The sequence below is a fragment of the Pelodiscus sinensis genome, chromosome 4 (assembly GCF_049634645.1).
Source record: "Pelodiscus sinensis isolate JC-2024 chromosome 4, ASM4963464v1, whole genome shotgun sequence".
Taxonomy (NCBI): domain Eukaryota; kingdom Metazoa; phylum Chordata; order Testudines; family Trionychidae; genus Pelodiscus; species Pelodiscus sinensis.
This window is the reverse complement of record NC_134714.1, coordinates 88,234,042-88,254,035: the sequence shown is the minus strand read 5'-3', so window position 1 is coordinate 88,254,035 and position 19,994 is coordinate 88,234,042. Positions and strand designations below refer to the sequence as shown.

The 19,994-nt window shown below is 39.3% G+C and overlaps 1 protein-coding gene across 9 annotated transcripts in view; it reads left to right on the top strand.

Moving 5' to 3' along the window:
* The window catches only part of ANO1 (anoctamin 1), a 134,218-nt gene extending 123,268 nt beyond the window's left edge, over positions 1-10,950 (top strand). For all 9 annotated transcript variants that reach the window (XM_014574588.3, XM_025185664.2, XM_014574590.3 and 6 more), the window contains 3 exons: positions 3,323-3,507; positions 6,241-6,346; positions 7,185-10,950. In XM_014574588.3, the coding sequence (XP_014430074.2) occupies positions 3,323-3,507; positions 6,241-6,346; positions 7,185-7,439 (546 nt within the window). In that variant the 3' untranslated portion in view covers positions 7,440-10,950. The remainder of the gene's footprint in view (positions 1-3,322; positions 3,508-6,240; positions 6,347-7,184) is intronic.
* The last annotated feature ends 9,044 nt before the right edge of the window (positions 10,951-19,994 follow it).

Below are 19,994 nucleotides of genomic sequence, written 5' to 3'. Positions count from 1 at the left end.
ACCTTGGCGTCTTTTTTCCAGACAATTTTTATTGCATCTGCTGACCTTAAACTAGCCTTGTTTCCTAATAGTCTACATATGTTGTAAGAATCTTACCTTGACAACATTTTTTTAAATGCTAATTAAGAAAACCTGACATCCTTCTGCACTTATTGGGAAAGATCTTCAGCTGGTGTAAGTCAGGTTAACTCAATGGCATTCACTTTACACCACTTGGGGAGCTGACTCTTAATGATGTGTTCATACTTTGAAAATATGATATGATCCATGTCTTTCGTACTCTGTTGTGCAGCTATGGAAATTAATAAGAATGTTTTCATGCACTTAAATGAGTGAAGACTAGGCCCTTAAGAAAACATGTGAGACTACTTCAGTGTGTCATAAAATCAGACATCTTTGGATCATTTTGGGTCTTCAGAAAACTTTGGGGTTAAAAGAGTTGAATATCGGACTGAATTTTGTTTACATTTACACATTTTCTCTGTGTTTGTGGACGTGTGCATATACTACATGTGTTACACAAAAACTATTTCATTTCATAGTCCCTTCACACGCAACAGAAGTTAGATTTCTGTCAAAGTTACCAGCCAGGTGAAAAATGGATCTAGAAAAAACAAGAGAGGAGACAGAGCTGCACGTGTGACTCTCCTTAAAATACTGTGTGTCTGTGGAGTCTGGTTTTCTCTCAGCCTTTAGTTTTAAGGATGTGATATGCCCCTTACATTATCTTATAACTAGATCTGGATGAAATCTTTCAACCAAAACTATTTTTCAGGAAAAAATGTGTATTTGGGTCAGCTGAAAGATGGTTCAAATTTGTATGGATTTTGTTGGGTGGCTTTGGTTTAAAAAAAAAACTACAAAAAATCTGAAAAAGTAAATATGTTTAATTTCAACATTTCAAATGAAACATTTTGATTCAAAATGACTTTATTTGAAATTAAGTGTTCTCTCATATATATAAAAAATAAAGTTTTCCCTGCCAGGCAACAGAGTGACATTATCACACTCTGTAGCCACAAAAGCAAAAGTGGCTAGAGAGAGGAGGGTTAGAGAGCATACTGAGCACGGGACACAGCCCGCTAGTATTTTGTAAAAATTAAAAAAAATAAAGTTCAAAATCAAAATGATGTATTTTGTTTCAAAGAGAACAAAACATAAGATACTGGATGGCTGGGACATTATCAACCTATCAAACAATGAAGTTTTGGACATCCAACACTCTGGTCATCTGAAGAAGTGGGCTACAGCCATGAAAGTTCATACCACCATCTTTATGTTTTGTTAGTCTTTAAAGTGCTACCAGACTATTTGTTGTTTTTTGAGTTTATCCTGTACAGACTAACGAGGCTACCCCCAAAGCTTTAAAACATTTTGTGTGACCCAAAATGATTTTTAAAGACTTTTTTCTATTCAGTGAAAGTTTTGAGAAAAAAAATTATTTTCAAGTCAACCCAAAATGATTGTTCTCTTGAACTTTTGACAGAGAACTAAACAAATGTATTACTTGCAGAACTCTGCTTCTAAGCTCCCTCTTCAGCTAATGGATAGTTGCCACTGTGGTGTCTTCTTCCAACAGGAAGGAGAGGATGAAGCCATTAGAGGCCTATGCCATTCTCAAAGTGCTCCCCAGGTTAGGAAAGATCATGTAGCCCATCACCTTAGAAGCCTGTTTTAAGCAGATTAACTCAACCATGCACCTCAGAAACCTGGAATTTTATTTCTCAACTGAAAACTGATCCAAAGCTCATTGAAATCAATACAAAGACTTCAGAGGACTTTGGATCAAGCCCTTATTTCCAAGCAGGGAAGTCTCACAGATGCAGCACCCAGAATTGCTGGCAAAGCTAGTTCCCATTCTGTCTTATATTTTAGTGTGCTACCTTTAATTTCTCCCTTCTCCTCTTTCCTGCTTCTCCTCTTTTGCTTTAGAAAATTCTCTATTTAGTCATTAATGACTGCTGTTCTCCTTACTTGAATCTATCTTCTCTCTTTTTTCTGTCATAGCATAAGTCAGACTTTGTGCTGCACATACATGAGCTACATGTGAATTACAATCTCTTTCCTGATAGCGATATAAATGAGAGAGGCCAAACTTATTGAGAATGCAACTAAATTGACTGTCTTTGCATTTTGCGTAGCACTCTTATTTATAAAAATTGTTTAAATAACTGAGGAGAATACAATATATTTAGTGACTGCAAAAAAGGCTACCTCGCCCAAAGTGATTGTTCTTTTATCTTGTTCTAGTTAAAAACCTTATTAAAATTAATAGATTTTTGCAAAGCAGAGGGCATTTAAAGAGTTGTTTCACTGCGAGTTATTTGCAGCACATAAAAGTACATCCAGAGCAATCAATCAAGGGTTATACAGTCCATGAGGGACCACTTGTAATTGGAGCAGAGGGAAACATAATGGTTTTGCTTTTTAGCAATGTTACACAAATTATTCTGTACAGCCATAAACTTAATATATTTAGCACACAACAGAAAAACGCCATAAAATCAAAGACAACTCAAGGTTGAAAACACTACTGATATTTAATAAGTAAAATACCTGCTATTTATTTATTCTAGTCATTTATATAAGACTAGCAAAAGACCAAGGAGGGAAAAAGCAAAGTCTATGAACCTCAAGAGTCTGGGTCTGATCACAGCTGATCAAGGAAATAGCAATCTTCAGCAATTTTGGCTACAAGAGATCGTTACCTTTTTTGATCTGATCAGCTATTGTGTGATATGCAGGGCCAGCTGAAACAAATCTGGGACCTCTGCAAGGCCATTTGTTTGGAGGACCCCGTCCCCCGCAATCTTCAAGGCCCAAAGCTCGGTCTACAATCTTCTCTTTCTGTCTATCCTGGACACAAAATGTGAGGGTTAGTGGTTGGGAGGGAGCTGAAGTTGGAATAGGAAAAGTAATATGTCCAGGGCTAGCATATGCATTTGTGGAATTAGAGGAATAGCAGACTGAGGTTTTTTGCTATGTCAGGGTGATGAGGACCAAGTCATGAAAAGGGGGACAATGTTTGGATTCCCTATGGGGGAGCTCCAGTTACTTATACAGGGATATCAGCCAACATGAAGCTTCTCCTACTCAATACTATACTGCTCTGGAACGTGAACAGTAAACATTATACTGATAGATGGCTAGGATTTCCATGTACTTAGTGTCCCATGGGCTGCAGACTTAGACTTACTGTCTGAATCAGCCCACTGCATAACATTCTTCAACTCATAAGCATTATATGGGAAGATACACTTACGAATATTATCCGCTAAGCATTACCTGAATATTGCATTCATTCTTTACTCTTATGGCTTAGGCATTTGTGATCTCATTCACATCCGACTTCATTCCACGCCTCGTGTACCTGTATATGTACAGTGAAAATGGCACCATGCATGGCTTCGTGAACCATACGCTATCCTATTTTAATGTCAGCGATTTTCAAGAAGGAACAGCTCCAAATGACCAAATGGGACCTGACCACAAGGTTCAGATATGCAGGTACTCTCTTGACTAATAGCCATTTTAAATGATTTTCCCTGTCAAATGGAGGTGTACTAGCTTCTTCATGTGTTTGGTGGGACTCATAGCGACACGGTCACATACCGCCTGATTTAGGCACCATTGTATTCTATTGGCAGCTCAGTCCTCTGTATCCTATACAGAGAATAGTTACCATTGAAATAACTGCATGTAGATAAAGTTACCACAAGACTTGCAGCATATGCATAGCTTAGTTTGGGAAAATGAGGTTACCATGTACATTTTAAATACTTATCAGGGCATTTGCAAAGTAGTTACCAAATATTTGTGTTAGAGGAGGGAGCAAAAAAACTCACATTGTATGGAACTCCCCTATCTGATTTTGGGATCTAGCATGATTGGCCAGTTTAGGAATTTATCTCCTTCTCTTTTACAAAGTCATAACCACCACCACCATTCTTCCAGCTCAGGACTGGGCAACACCACTCCTTAATTACCCAATGCTGATGGCAGATCAGTCCAAGAGATTTTTCTCCTTTGCTTGACCAAAAAGCCTCTGCATCACTACAAAACTAGGGGGAGTTATTGATAATCAAAGTAGGGTCTTCTGAAACATGCTATTTCCAGGATAATGCCATTTTACTGAGATGATATTATATTTCCATTATGGTATTTGATATCATCTCATCGTAATGTTCTGCTTTGACATGATGTTTTGCTGCCATCACTTCAAAGTATACTCTGGGGAAACAAGATGTCACAATATTGCATCATGATTAGGCTTGGCAGGTATCGATTTAAATCGATAGATGTTGGTAAGCATCAATTTCAACTGGTGTACTAAAATAGATGGGGGGGAAATGCCCATCTATTACAAATGGTGCAAGTGTAGTGTCCCACCCTGCACCTTGTGTCTGCAAAGATCAGATATCTCTGCCCCTGTCGCAACACAGAAAACCATCTGCAGAGTGAGGGAGTAGGTCCATGACAGAGAAGCTGCAGAGGCTCTGTGTGTGGGTGGAGGGCTAATGATACTGGATCTCTGTAGCACTAAGTGCAGACAAGGCTACAATCCTGGTGGGACAGAGCAGAGACCCCAGCCAGGGCAGTCACGAGGCCCTGGGGAAACTGCTCTCTTTGCTCCCGCTCCTGTCGGCAGGCCTGCCTTTCTCCCATAGTTTCCCACAACTTTAAAAACACAAATGTATTATTATTATTTATTATTATTAGATATTAATCATTGAAATACCAAAAAAAAATTTCATTCCGCCAACCCAATGATGATGTACTGATGCAATGACACCACTTCAAGATCTAACTGTCAGGACTACCCAGTTTAGCAAGTAGTTCAAGCTGGCAATAATGGCAACTCTGTTACAGCTATGGACCCAATTCTGCCATCCCTCCTCTTGTGGAATTTCCAATTGACTTCAGAACTGACAGAATTAAATCCTTGGCCTTAGGCCCATCTAGAACTAGTGTGATCAAAACAAATTTTACATATTATTTGTATTTTTGAAGAAATTTTTTTGCTGAATATTTCAGCTTGTCGAGAAATCTGGGTCAATACTGAAATGTATCCTTTGCCTAGGCTCACTTAGATATGCATGAGTTTTAAAATGTTCTCAAAGCCTGTTGTTGGGGATCAAGGCCAAGAGGAGAAATGAGAGTAATTCAAACAAGAAAGATAAAGAGAAAAATTGAGACTTTACAGAAAAAATAAGGGATTTTGGTCTCTTTCTATTGGAAAATTACAGAAATCAGCAAGAGAACAAAGGCATATATATCATTCAGTGTTTCTTAATTTACACTATTTACTACTGTTGAAATCAGAAGTTACTCTTAAGATGCCTTAAAATTAAAAATCATTTTTATTGTAACATAAAAATGAAAACCAGCTAGAATCAGCAAAGATATCTACTCCTGCCTACATTTCCTTTCTTCTGTGTCCATGAGGTGACCCCTCTCTTGAGAGAGGAAATACCAGTGTGTTTGGAATGTTTTCAATGTAGAATTATTGCTAGAAGGAAAGAATTAGCTTCATGATCCGATACCCAGCACTGTTTTTTCCTGACCTTTTTCCAAAAAGTCCCTTTTTAATTCTGGTTCCAGTTTTTCTCACTCTTTCTTCTGGTAAAATCCAGTTTCAGAATATGAAGAAATACTTCCTGCATAAATATATAACAGAATGATACTAATGTAACTTCCATTTTTTCATCAAATTACTTTATAAAGACAAAAGCAAATGGCTGTTAATTTAGCATGGATTCACAGAACATATAACCAGTGCTATGGTGAAATTCTCTTTTTATATGCACTCAGCAAGAGCTTGATTCCAATCTTCTGTTGTTCCTATGAATGGAAATCTAAATATTGTAGTTATAACACACCATACAGATCAGTATTTTACTCTTAGAGCCAAACCTGAAACATAAAATACTCCCAAACTTAGAAATTGAGATTCTCTGAATTTTGAAGTTCAGCCCCTCTTTACTTTGACTTTATATTGTTCCAACTAATCAGAAAGCATAAAAATGTAAGTGTCATCTTCTTTTAATTCACATAATATTTCAAGGCTATGACCAGGCTCTTTGTTCTGTCTTGTTTGGCTGGATTTTTACACATCCTTTCTATGAAAGAGATTTGTATCATAAAGGTCCGAATTAATATGTAATGCACAGTCTGTGCTAAACTCTAATTGTGCTAACATTTCTAAACAACATCTTTGATTTACTATCTCTTGTTTTACAGATACAAAGATTACAGAGAACCCCCATGGTCTGAAAACAAATATGATATTTCAAAGGACTTCTGGGCTGTCCTAGCAGCAAGATTAGCATTTGTGATAGTTTTTCAGGTACTGTTAGATCTACATCTTTTCAGACTTTCATAATAAGGAAAGAGACGACAACACACACACACACACACACACACACACACACACACACACACACACACACCTATTATTTTGCTGAATAAAATGAGTACACTAGCTATCGTTTACCAGTCAGAGTTCCTCCCTATGGCTGCTAATTTCCCCAAACTTTGCATCATGCTTGAGAAAGCACAGAACAGCTACAGGCTGATTCCCGCACAGGGATACACGGCTCCCTACCCCCCATGAAGTTTACACAAACTAGTGACTTCAATTGCAGGAGTAAGGAAGGATTTAAGCACAGACCTGGAGTAACCAATGTGCACTCAGTACATTTGCACAGGGTTCCCGGCCTTGGGATTCCTGCTCACCAGATTTGGATGGGTGACATTGTGACCGGCCAAAGTTGAGTAGAAATTTGGTCTGGTTGCCTGTCCCATCTTACTGTGTGAGCATGGTGCAGGCAGTGAGAGTGAACAGAGTCACTGGACAGCCAGGATCAGGAGGGGCCTCACTAGTGTGGGACAGAAGCAGAGTGCTGAATTGATATAGGGAAGAATGAGGGAACCACTAATGAGATCTCAGGAAGATCCCAATTCTCCTCACTAGTGTATATGTTCTGCATCTGTTAGGGAGACCTATCCTGCTATTTTCCTCCAGCTCCACCTGAAAGTGACAGCAAAACTACATAGCAGATACTTGGAACTTTCCTCATGCTAGTCAGGCAGAGAAAGTCTGAACTACAACAAAAATCTAAAGATCTATGTATATTCTCGTTCCATTTTACTTTGCTAACATTTCCTTAACATCTATCTTTCAGAACCTAGTCATGTTTATGAGTGATTTTGTGGACTGGATTATCCCAGACATTCCCAAGGACATTAGTCAGCAGATTCACAAAGAGAAAGTTCTCATGGTAGAGGTCTTCATGAAAGAAGAACAAGGAAAGCTGCAGATGCTAGAAACCTGGAAAGAAAAGAGCATGAAAAAAGGTGAAAACTGTAACAACCACAGCCCCAAGCTCTCAAGGACTGGGAGCATGTCTTCCCGCCATTCATATAACATTGACGTATAGAAGAGGAGAGTAGTTTTGTTTTGTTGAGGCATTCCATTGATAAACAAGCCATTACTTAAAGGGCAAGACTTGATTTATGGACAACCGGGTGAATGTTTAAGTATGTCCAACTGTTTTGCTTCCAGCTCCATGAGAAGTTCTCTTCTTACAAACATGGAAGGACACATTCTGTTTCTGATATTTTTTTTAAGTAAAGCAGGGACTTTTTATATTTCATAGTTAGATAACACTGTGGATGTTAATGTGTGTTAACAAAACACAGGTACTTAGAAATATCTGAGAATCTGACTGTAGCTTATTAATTAAGAAACAACCAAAAGTACATTTTAAATCATAATAATAATTTAAAATATTTTGGCAGTCCGTTCCTGAAAGGCTTTGAGCAGCTTTACAAAATATATGCAAAGCCAGATTTACAATATGCTCTATCATTTCCTTTCATAGGAGAAGAGAAACAATATCCACCTTCTAAGGTATTTTCAGTTTCAAAAGATGCAACTCAGCTCCCCTGGTGGATGTAATTTGGATTTGACCGTGCAGATTCTAGGCAAATAAAACTCCCATTAGAGTCACTAGGCTATATTCACTGAAGCTTGAGCAGGGTAAATCCCATTGGGAAATTTGCCCCATAGACAAGGATGGGGGAATAACTTTTTTTTTCAGCTGAGACTCCATAGGGACCCTGCTGGCAGAGTCTGCTGTGCACTAGAGTCTTCCATTGGGACACTTCCCCACTCAGGATAATGAGAAGATGAAATCAGTGTAGAACATGTTAACCTTTATCCCAACTCTGTACACACGGACAGCTGTTTGCTTACCCCAAAAGCATTTCAGGAGAATGATTCACGTGGGTTCAGGTGCTCCTGTGCCCTAGATTGTATCATGGACTTGTCACAGTCAACTAGGAATTCGTGGAATCATACAATCCCTCAGCCTTTCCTCATAAGTCATGTGCTCCAGTCCCCTAATCATTGCTGAACTCTTCCCAATGCATCTACATTCTTTCTGTAATGTGGGGGAGGGGCACAACTGAATGCAGTACTTCAGATGTGGCCTTGCCAGTGCCAAATAAAGGGGAATAATCACTTCCCTAGATCTGTTAGCAATGCCCCTATGCCATTAGCCTTTTTGGCTATAAGGACAAACTGTTACTCATATCCAGCTTTTCATCCACAGTAATCCCCAGGTCCTTTTCTACAGAGCTGCTACTTAGCCAGTCAGTCTCCAGCCTGTAACAATGCTTGGGATTATTCCGTCCAAAGTATAGGACTCTCCACTTGTTCTTGTTGAACTTCATTAGATTCCTTTTGGCCCAATCCTCCAATTTGTCTAAGTCACTCTGGACTCTATCCCTACCTTCTAGCATCTCTCTCTCCCCGTAGCATAGTGTCATTCGCGAATTTGCTGAGGGTATGCATCATGCCATCATTCAGGTCATTATTAAAGATATTGAACAAATCCGCCCCAGAACTGACTCTTGGGGCAGTCCACTTGATACCGACTGCCAACCAGACACTGTACCATTGATCACTACCCATTGAGCCCAAAGATCTAGTCAGATTTCTATCCACCTTATAATCCATATATCCATATTTCCTTAACTTGCTGGCAAGAATACTGTGGGAGACAGTTTCAAAAGCCTTGCTAAAGTCCATGTATATCACGTATAGCACATCCACAGCCTTCCCCATATCCACAGAGCCAGTTCTGTCTCATCATAGAAAGCAATCCGGTTGATCAGGCATAACTTGCCTTTGGTGAATCCATGTTGACTATTCCTGATCACTTTCCTCTCTTCCAAGTGTTTCGAAATGGATTCCTTGAGGAGCCCCTCTATGATTTTTCCAGGGACTGAGGTAATTCAGATAATTACTTAGTGGTAACAGCATAGCAACAGCAGCAGCACGATTTCACAGGATTTTCCAGCAGCCAGAGCACTGTGGAGTATTTTCAAAAGTGTCCTGAATTAATGAGCACATGTAGAACTACAGTAACTTACTCTGCCCCACGTATTATCTAGATACGATCGCTGCTGAACGGATATACTGAATCCACCTTTCCCCATCAGCTCTTCTCTACAGCCCACTCTCTTTTGCAATGAACAGGATATCACAGACACTTTGCTTGGTTGCAATCTCCCAAACATGGCAGACTTTCTGATACTAGTAACATCTACCAGAGATTATGTCAGGAAGAGGTAGGGTAGGTTCTGGGTGAATATGATCTATTGTCCTTAATGGAAGTTTTGCCTACTCTGGAACTACAGGACCAGAATTTAAGTTACAGGCCTTTTTTTGTCTTAAAATATGTTTATATGACATTTCCTTAAAATAAATCTAAAATTCTTATCTGTGATGTATATCTAGACACCATCAGTGCAACTCTCTTCATGTACAGCACATTTTTAGTTTAAGGTTTGTCTAGTGATTAAAAGGCACTTCCTAAATAATACTGGTGCATTTAACCTGATTTCTTTTAATATCTTCTTTTGTCCATTGCACTTCCACTGAAAATAGCAAACTAAACAATAAATTAAATTAAACTAAACTAAACACAAACGTTTTTCAGCCTATCTACTGTATGGTTTGTTACAAAACCAAACATCAAAAGACATTCATGGGTGGAGGGGGTATTTTTTTTTCTTAGCAAAGTAATTTAAAGATTTAAAATAGAACTTTAAAAATACCACTTTTTTTGTAATATTTATTGGTTTTACTATAAAGTACGTCATGACTTTCAGATTCTTTTCTGTACTCTGTCCAAAAAAATACCAGAAGAGAAATTATGTGGAAAGAAATGAATTATAATAACCAAATATTGTTAAAAACTAATTTAAGATATTGATCCAACCAAAGATGTTTATTAATAAAAGGGCTTATATTTTGTTAACACTTATTTCTTTAATATTTTGACTTGCAGGAATGTCATTATTTTTAATTATAATTTGAGATATTGTAATAATATAGGGCCAAATCCTGTCTGATTTATTCTCACACAGAGTAAACGTTATGCCTGGTAGTACCTGTATGCAAGATCAGGCTCACTGACTGAAACAGAACCACTAGCATGAATAAGACAAGTAGAGTTTTGCCCATACACCTTATAGAAAATATTCTCAATTTAATTGATTAATAACCTATACATTCTAAAGAAACCAACTGGTAGACACCTTTTATGAAGATAATTGTTATGGAACTTCCTTTGAAGGAATTTCTAACTGTAAATAATTTATCTAATATTCTTGGCTTAATACTGACATTCCTGTAAATAGTAAAGCTATATCCTAAAGTATATATTTGTCATAAATTTTATTATTTGCTGAAATCATAAGAATAACTGGTTATGCTTTTTTTTGTACAGCAAATTGTTTGAAATGAGATTTTGTACATAAATACTGTATTACTACTTAGATGACTATATAAAAATCCTTTCATGGAAACCATTTTTTAAGAAAAGTAAATGCTTTAATTTTTTTTGAACATTTATTCAGAATAAATTTAAATATGCAAGAGTTTTTACTGTGGGAAAGATTCCATTCTCCTGTCATCACCACAGCCTGTGTGAAAACATATGAGTATTGGTGGACTTACAAGACATGGAAAATGAGTTGAATGAATGCATTACAGTTTGCATAAATTTAGTACTACTGTTACATACAGTTTTCTTTACTCTGTGCTTTGTCTGTGTGGGCATTAGTGACAAGATCTGAGAGATCTCTCAGCCATTATACATGAACAAATCTCTTTATAGACACTGTTGTAAGCAGTGCCAGGGTAAGTATAAAAAAAAGCAACTGCTTTGGGCCTTGAGCAATTCAAAAGGAGGGGCCCTATTAATTATTAGTATGTGTTGGGGGGCAAAATACTACTCCTTAGGACCCCTTACAGAGTAGCAGTGCCACTGACTGTAAACACCTTGTGTGAGATGCTGATTGCCCGCAACTCCCACTCACACCAGTCAGAGCTGAAGCTATTCAGCATGTATGCGTCTTTGTTCTCTTCCAGCTCATCTGATGAAGTGAGTTTTGCCCATGAAAGCTCATGATACTATATATATTTTTGTTAGCCTCTGAGGTGCTACAGGACTATTTGTTTCATTCCAACAGTTTAAATTGGACTCATGGCTACTATGCGTGTTTCGAATAGCAGATAAAAATTCTATTGTATGAAAGGACGAAACTAAAGCAGTAGCACTGTATCATTCTCTCAAATCTCTTTGCTTAACCTACCTCAGAATGTGGAAGAGTGGAGCAGATGAAAGGGGTGGGTTGCACAGATTATATTCTTATTGCATTTGTCCGATCTGTCAGGTAACAACATGATTAGAATTAGCAGTTTAATTTTCATGTCCTCCAACCTTTGGATTGGAGTTTCTAGTAGAGCAAAGCAGAGCATTCTTTCACGCCAGTCCTCCCATTCAGCACCAAAAATCTGCAGTTCAACTAACTTTGATTGGTGCACCTAGAATTTAATTAGCAGGTAACATACAATGTTCTGGGATATAGGATATTGAAAAGTGTGGCTAGACTGCATATAGGCACATGCTTTAAATAGTTCATTTTTAGGAGCTTAATATATCCTATAAGGCCCTAGTTCAGAAAAGCATTAAAGTACGTGTTTAACTTGAAACATTAGTCCAGGCCACTGAAGTCAACGTGTGGTATGTTTTTATTACTGAGCTTGGACTGGTGTGTTATCCAAACAAAGGCACAGCCTGAGTTTTGTGCTATATATGTTTTATCAAGTAGGCTAAGAACAAACCTTAACTTTGTCAAATGCACTACCCCCATTCATATTATTCGTATAATAGATTTGGATTGGGGATGGGAATCTTGTAAGAAGCTGATAAGACACTGTTTAACTGGTGGTTGGTTTGACTCTGTCATTAGTCTTTCAGAAGTGACTAAATAGGAGGTAGGTGTGCCACGGAGAAGAAAATTCAGTTAGCTATCTGAAGCTAATGAAAGCGCTCTCTATATTCTTATCGCAAGTGGAGGCAATTGTGTGTCTTCACTTTTTAGATAGCGGCTGGGGAATGATTTTGTTCATAAAAGATAAAATGGAAAAAACAGTGTGCATTAATTCCAAACCAGAATGTTGGGAGTAAAGAAGAAATAATAGTACTAATTGCAAAGACCTGAATGTGATTCTGAGCTACAGTGTGGGCTAAAGTCCAGTTTGTGAGGATTGGTAGCACTTACATCTTTCTTAGCTGAGTACTGAATTAACATGAAGGAGCCTACATTCTGATATTCTTTCAATTCCCACTCTAATAAATGCAAGACCAGTTTTCACCATGGAGCAATATAAAAGAATAATAATAATAATTTGAATGCAAAACACGTAACAACAATTTGTGAAATAGAAAAGTCCATGTCCACTGTGCATTTAGCAAGTGAAGACTGAAGGGGAGGAAAGATTAGAGTAGGAAGTATCTAATTGTAGCATTTTAAAATATTGCTATGTATTTCATTAACAAAAATTGTGGGAAGGATACATAAATTCTGTCTGTATGTTTGAAGAGGAAATTATACACACCCTATTCTGTTGACATTACAAGACTAAACCTCCTGGATTTCCATGTCATTGTGTTTCTAAGATACTGCACTACAAATACTTTGCAGACTTAAATTGCTTGAGGGTTAATAAGTCTCAAATCAAAGCACAGATATGCTTTCATTTTTAACCCTTCAATAATGTGTGGGGCTGTAGCTGCTAATGGTCTTTTCTGGTTGTTGCATGATATTTTAGTAACAATAAACAATTTGAAAACAATGAGTAATCCTGTAGCACCTTAGAGACTAACTATATACATATATATATAAACATGAGATTTTTGGGGGCAAAACCTACTTCCTCAGATGAGCAGCTTACTTGTTGCTTTTAATGTTACAGACTAACACAGTTAACCCTCTGAGACTACTTCTTACTTGAGGGGGGTGAGGAAGCACTGACTTTTTGATAATTTGAAACCATTTTAATTTTCCTGTGACGTTGTCAGAAGTTGTCTCTTGTTTTTAACCTTATTTGTGTCTTAAAATTCACTATTATGCTGCTCATTTTACTCAATATCACATGTAAACTGCATTTTTTCCTGATTTCAACGTAATATGCCATTTTAATATAGTAATAAGTTAGAGTGGGGTTTTTTGTTTTGATTTTATACTTAGGGAAGGAGCGTTATTATTTAAATAGTTATATCATTTTTTAAAAGCCCTAAAGGACACCATAAAGATATTTCTTAATTTTTGACATTCTCTTTTAAGGCCTAATCCAAAACCCATTGTAGTAATGGGGAGGCCAAATTTAGGCTGCTAGGAAAGAGACTGAAATCCAGGACCTCTATGGTGGCATTCTCGGAAATGCTTCCAGTTCCACGCGCAGGGCCAGGTAGGCAGGCAGACCTTCAGAGTCTCAATGTGTGGATGAGACGATGGTGTAGGGAAGAGGGGTTTAGATTTATTAGGAACTGGGGACACTTTTGGGAGAGGGGGAGCCTATACAGGAAGGATGGGCTCCACCTAAACCAGGGTGGAACCAGACTGCTGGCACTAAACATTAATAAGGCCGTAGAGCAGTTTTTAAACTAAGAGATGGGGGGAAAGCCGATTGGTGCGGAGATGCACGTAAATCGGAGAGAGACTTCTCTTAGAGGAGAATCCGTTGATAGAGATTCTCTAAGCTGTAGTCGGAAAGAGAGGAGGGGAGAGGGCAAACCATTGGCCAGAGCTGACAAACAACCGCATACAAAGGAATCCAATGCATCAGGGAAGGGCAGACAAATAACCAGTGGCAAATTTTTAAAGTGCTTGTACACAAATGCTAGGAGTCTGACTAATAAGATGGGTGAACTAGAGTACCTCGTATTAAATGAGGAGATAGACATAATAGGCATCACTGAAACCTGGTGGAATGAGGAAAATCTGTGGGACACAATCATACCGGGATATAAAATATATAGAAAGGATAGAGCAGGCCGGGTGGGTGGCGGAGTGGCACTGTATGTGAAAGATAATGTAGAATCAAATGAAATAAAAATATTAAGTGAATCAACATGTTCCATAGAATCGCTATGGATAGAAATTCCATGCTCCAATAATAAGAAATTAGCAGTAGGGATATATTACCGACCACCTGGCCAGGATAGCGATACTGACATAGAAATGCTGAGGGAGATTAGAGAGGCTACCAAAATAGAGAACTCTATAATAATGGGGGATTTTAATTACCCCCATATTGACTGGATACATGTCACCTCAGGAAGAGAAGTGGAGATAAAATTTCTCAATGGCTTAAATGACTGCTTCTTGGAGCAGCTAGTGCAGGAACCCACAAGGGGAGAGGCAATTCTCAATTTAGTCCTGAGTGGAGTGCAGGATCAGGTCCAGGATATAACCGTTACAGGACCGCTTGGGAACAGTGACCATAATATAATAACATTCAACATTCCTGTGGTGGGAAGAACACCTCAGCAGTCCAGCACCCTGGCATTTAATTTCAAAAAGGGCCATTACACAAAAATGAGGAGGTTAGTTAAACAGAAATTAAAAGGCACAGTGACTAGAGCCAAATCCCTGAAAGCTGCATGGAAACTTTTGAAAGACACGATAATAGAGGCCCAACTTAAATGTATACCCCAAATTAAAAAACATAGCAAGAGACCTAAAACAGTGTCACCGTGGCTTAACCGCCATGTAAAAGAAGGAGTGAGGGACAAAAAGGTATCTTTTAAGAATTGGAAGTCTAATCCTAGTGAGATAAATAGAAAGGAACATAAACACTGTCAAATCAAGTGTAAAAATGTAATAAGAAAAGCAAAAAAAGATTGAGGAACAGCTAGCCAAAAACTCAAAAAGAAATAACAATGTTTTTTAAGTACATTAGAAGCAGGAAGCCTGCTAAAAAACCTGTGGGTCCCCTATATGATCGAGCTATAAAAGGAGCAATCAATGACGATAAAGCCATTGCGGAGAAACTAAATGATTTCTTTGCTTCAGTCTTCACGGCTGAGGACGTTGGGGAGATTCCTGAATCTGCACCATCCTTTTTGGGTGATGAATCTGAGGAACTGTCCTGGATTGAAGTGTCATTAGAGGTGGTTTTGGAACAAATAGAAAAACTTAATGTTAACAAATCTCCGGGACCGGATGGCATTCATCCAAGGGTTCTAAAAGAACTCAAATGGGAAATTGCTGAGCTATTATCTGTGGTTTGTAACCTATCCTTTAAATCGGCTTCCGTACCTAATGACTGGAAGGTAGCCAACATGACACCAATATTTAAAAAGGGCTCTAGAGGCGATCCTGGCAATTACAGACCGGTAAGTCTAACTTCAGTACCGGGCAAATTAGTCGAAACAATAGTAAAGAATAAAATTGTGAAGCATGTAGAAGAACATAATTTGTTGGACAAAAGTCAACATGGTTTCTGTAAAGGGAAATCCTGTCTTACTAATCTATTAGGGCTCGTCTACATTGGCCCCTTTTCTGAAAGGGGCATGTTAATTTCAGAGATCGTAATAGGGAAATCCGCAGGGGATTTAAATATCTTTTTCCGGAGGATCGGGGCCAGTGTAGACGCTCTTTTCCGGCTTTTCTAAAAGCCGGAAAAAAGCGGCGGACATTTTTATTTAAATGCCGCGGGGGATATTTAAATCCCCCGCGGATTTCCCTATTACAATCTCTGAAATTAACATGCCCCTTTCGGAAAAGGGGCCAATGTAGACGTAGCCTTAGAGTTCTTTGAAGGGGTTAACAAACATGCGGACAAGGGGGATCCAGTAGATATAGTATACTTGGATTTTCAGAAAGCCTTTGACAAGGTCCCTCACCAAAGTGTGAAATATATGAACTCAGTTGAGGTACACTTAGGCATACTGGAGTGTATTTTATTTGTTATAGTTTTAATAAAAATGTATATATTTGATTGTACCCACTTCCCACTTCTTTCATGTGTCGCGTGTCTTCCTACATTGCACCATCAACCCATCCTGTATTGAAGGGTTTGTTTAAAGAATAGAAAAATAGAATATATTTCAGAGGTAGCTAAGGGTGGGGTTCTGCTTTCTTACTCATTATTTTTGAATTCCTGTGAGTAACTGGACTAGTCACATCCTGTGTCATTTATTGGCCACATTGAATTGTGCAAAATGTTCAAGGAAATGACTATCTGAAGAACACTGTTTAGGCAGGCAAGGCACCTCCCTTTCTAATCAGATTCCAAAAGAATGTTCACCTTCCAACTGACTCATACAGAGAGAGGGAAAGGGCTGTATGGTCATATTCTTTTTAATGAGAAAAGTAAAATGTACTTAGTCACACCTCTAATCAGTGATTATATTTAGAATAAACAATTCCAGGTGTCTACATTGGCACTTGTTCTTACAAAATAAATGTACCTTAGCTTGTGGTATTAACTTATGAGTCAGTGTCTGGGCTCACTACTGTGAATGCAATAAGTCTCATTCTGCTCCTACATACATCACTATCAATCAAGAGTAACTCTTCTGAAGTCAGTGGCAAAAACACCACTAACGTCAAACTAGCGTGAGGTGCCCTTCAGAATTACTTCCCATTTTCTTAGTGTGAAGCCAGCACCATCCACTCACTTTGTTAAATGGAAGCGTTAGTAGCCCATGGGGGAGAAGAACCAGATTTTATTTTCTAGTCCACAAGCAGGTTGAGAAATGGGTGCATAAGCAGACTATCTGGGTGCTGACAGGAAAAAACAAATGTTTCTCAACAGCATCCCCTTCAGCCAAAGACAGGATATAACGCCAAATGGCTCCAATGCAAGCCCTGTTCAGCTGGAAGAGCTCTCTGTTTCAATATTCACACAGGGAAAAGCTTATCCTTAGCAGTCACAGAGAGTTCCCCAGCAGCAGATTTGCTGCTTTTCTGCTGAGCAAGGTTGGAGCAGGATTCCAGAGGCTGAATTCAATGGGCCTACTTAATTGTTTGGGCTCCCACAACTGAGTTATTAAAAAAGAGGTTTAAAGTGCATCACCATGAATTATTTTACTGTTAGTAGGTAAATTTTACACCAACTTAGGGCCCACTCTTAGGAACATTTTTTTATATTTCCAACATAGGAAGAGAGAGGAAAGTTACATAAACAGAGAGAGACATTAATAATTCAGCTCTGTTAAGTAGTTCCTTTCCCCTGTGTTTATTGGGTTGGGAACTGAGAGGAAAGTGACACGTAAGTAAGAGGAAAAAATACATACAACATTAGACACTACGTGATAGCATGTTAGCTTTGGGGACTACCAGTCAGGACTCCTGAAATATATTGCCATCTCTGCCACTGACTCACTATGTAATTATGAACAAGTCATTTAGTCTCTCTACACTTCAATTTCCCCATGTGTAAAACTTGATATGTGGCTTCATTAAAAATTGTGGTTTTGGTAGACTGCAATGTATCATAATAGTTACATATATAATGCTTATATAATGTCTTTTAATTATTGTAGGAGAAACATTGACAATAAATAGTTATGGAAAACATTCAAATGCAAGAAGGCCATCCCCTCCCCACTGTGTTCCTGGCCCAGAAACTCAGAACCACTCTCTAAGTCCTTAAGTTTGGGGTTTGGTCCCAAGAGTCCAGATTCTCCTTTGTTCAGGTTTCTCCCACTTTTTGCCCAGAGGGGTAGGGTGGGGGCTTACTTGTTCCTGCAGCTGCTGGGTGGGCAGCAGACCCGTCATTGAGAGGGCAAAGCACACAGAGGGTGCGGAGATCCAAAAGCACAAAGGCAGCATGTAGGGCTGAGGGTGGACCTGTTGTGGTCTGGGTGGCACCAAGAACTGGCTGCCCCAGCCCCACCCCTTCTGGGAGCACAAAGCTGCCCCACCCCACCACCAAACACACAAACACCTTGCCCAGAGGCCTGGAGAAACTATTGGCTCTCCTGGCAGGCAGACTCTGGTTCCTGCCTTCAGACCACCAAACCAAGTCTTGCTTCCTCACCAGTCAGTCCTAAACTAAGCCAGACTCCTTCATTTTTTCCCCCTACCAGGCATGGCATTGGTTGCAGGCAAAATGGGGTGGGCTTTCTTTAACTGCTGGGGTTCTGGGCACTCCTTTCTCCAGTCTTTCATAGACCATAATGATTTTACATTTCAATCGTCCCTTTCATCTTGGACAACTCCCTTTTAGGATCCTTAAACGCTTTACAAACAGTGTAAAAACAACTTCCTCCTCATAAAGCAACCACCTGGAGAGTGGATGGCAATCACAACAATACACACACTTATAGAGAAGGGTAAGTTTTGGCCAAAGACACTAGGCAAACTATTTCTTTAATGGAAAGGACCATAGCACATTTAGTGTCCATGCAGAACATTCATTGTCTCACATACAAAAGACTCACAAGATAAAAGTACCTGGAAATACAGTAAATTTCATGGAACTCAGCTCATCTAACTTATATAAACAAAGAAATGAGATATTACCTAGTTACATTACTTTTCTTGTTCTTTTACTTCCCTCTGGATTGTGATTGTTTCTCCTTAACTACAATATTCTTCAGTGTTTCTGTCTGAGATACCCCTAAGTTCCTTAGAAGAGAACGATATTAGATTGACTTTCAGCTAAATAGCTGATAGGTAACTTATCTCCCACGTTCAAACCTTTTTAAGTCTATTTAAATAGAAGATTTTCATCTGTAAATTCCAGCTGCTAATTGACTCTTGTTCAGCATTGACAATTGCCAGTTTCAATTATGTTTTCCTCTTTTTTTCTGGCCAGAGAATTAAGATTACTGTAAATTAGCTAATATAAACTGCGGGTTATACACATTTTTACAAACCCCCGCCTCCCCCCCCACACACACCCCCAGCGGGGTATACATGTCCGCGTCTTATACAAGTTGATTTTTACTCCTTGGAGTCCCCCCGGGAGCATCAGTTCCCCTAAGTGACTCTGCCTGCCCCCACCCCATTAGAACTGGGTCAGCTCTGCTGCAGGGAGAGCCTGACGAGCTTCCAGCGTGCCTGCGCTGCGCTCTCTGTTCCCCCCGCCTGGAGGAGGGTGGTTGGTGCCTGGCTGTGGCTGCGTAGGGCGGGCCTGGGCGCGAGTGTGGCTCCCTTCTGCAGGCCAGCCAGAGCACTGGCAGCAGGATGGCCGTCACCCTATGTCTGCTCTCTATGCTGAGCGGCTACCTCCTCATCTCGGTGCTGCTGCTCAAGTGCCCAGGGCTGCTGCACTGGCCCAAGCAGCAGCGCTTCCGCTGCTGCCAGATCTCTCACCGCGGCATCAAAGACCATCTTTTATGAAGGCGGCAGAAGCCTCTGCGGGTTATATACATCCGCGAGTAATTAATATTTTTTTACACAGGATAGAAAAACCGCGGGTAATACACGAGTCCATGTTATACATGGATGCAGGTTATATTTGCTAATTTATGGTACTTTCTTTCACAGCCTCCTTCTGGCTGGGATGTGTTTTGGGAGATCCCTTGAGCTCCACAGGAAAAGGATGCCAGCAAAGTGATTTGTCACTCCGTCCTGGAACACAATAGATTTCAATATCACATCATTTTGGATGCCCCCTT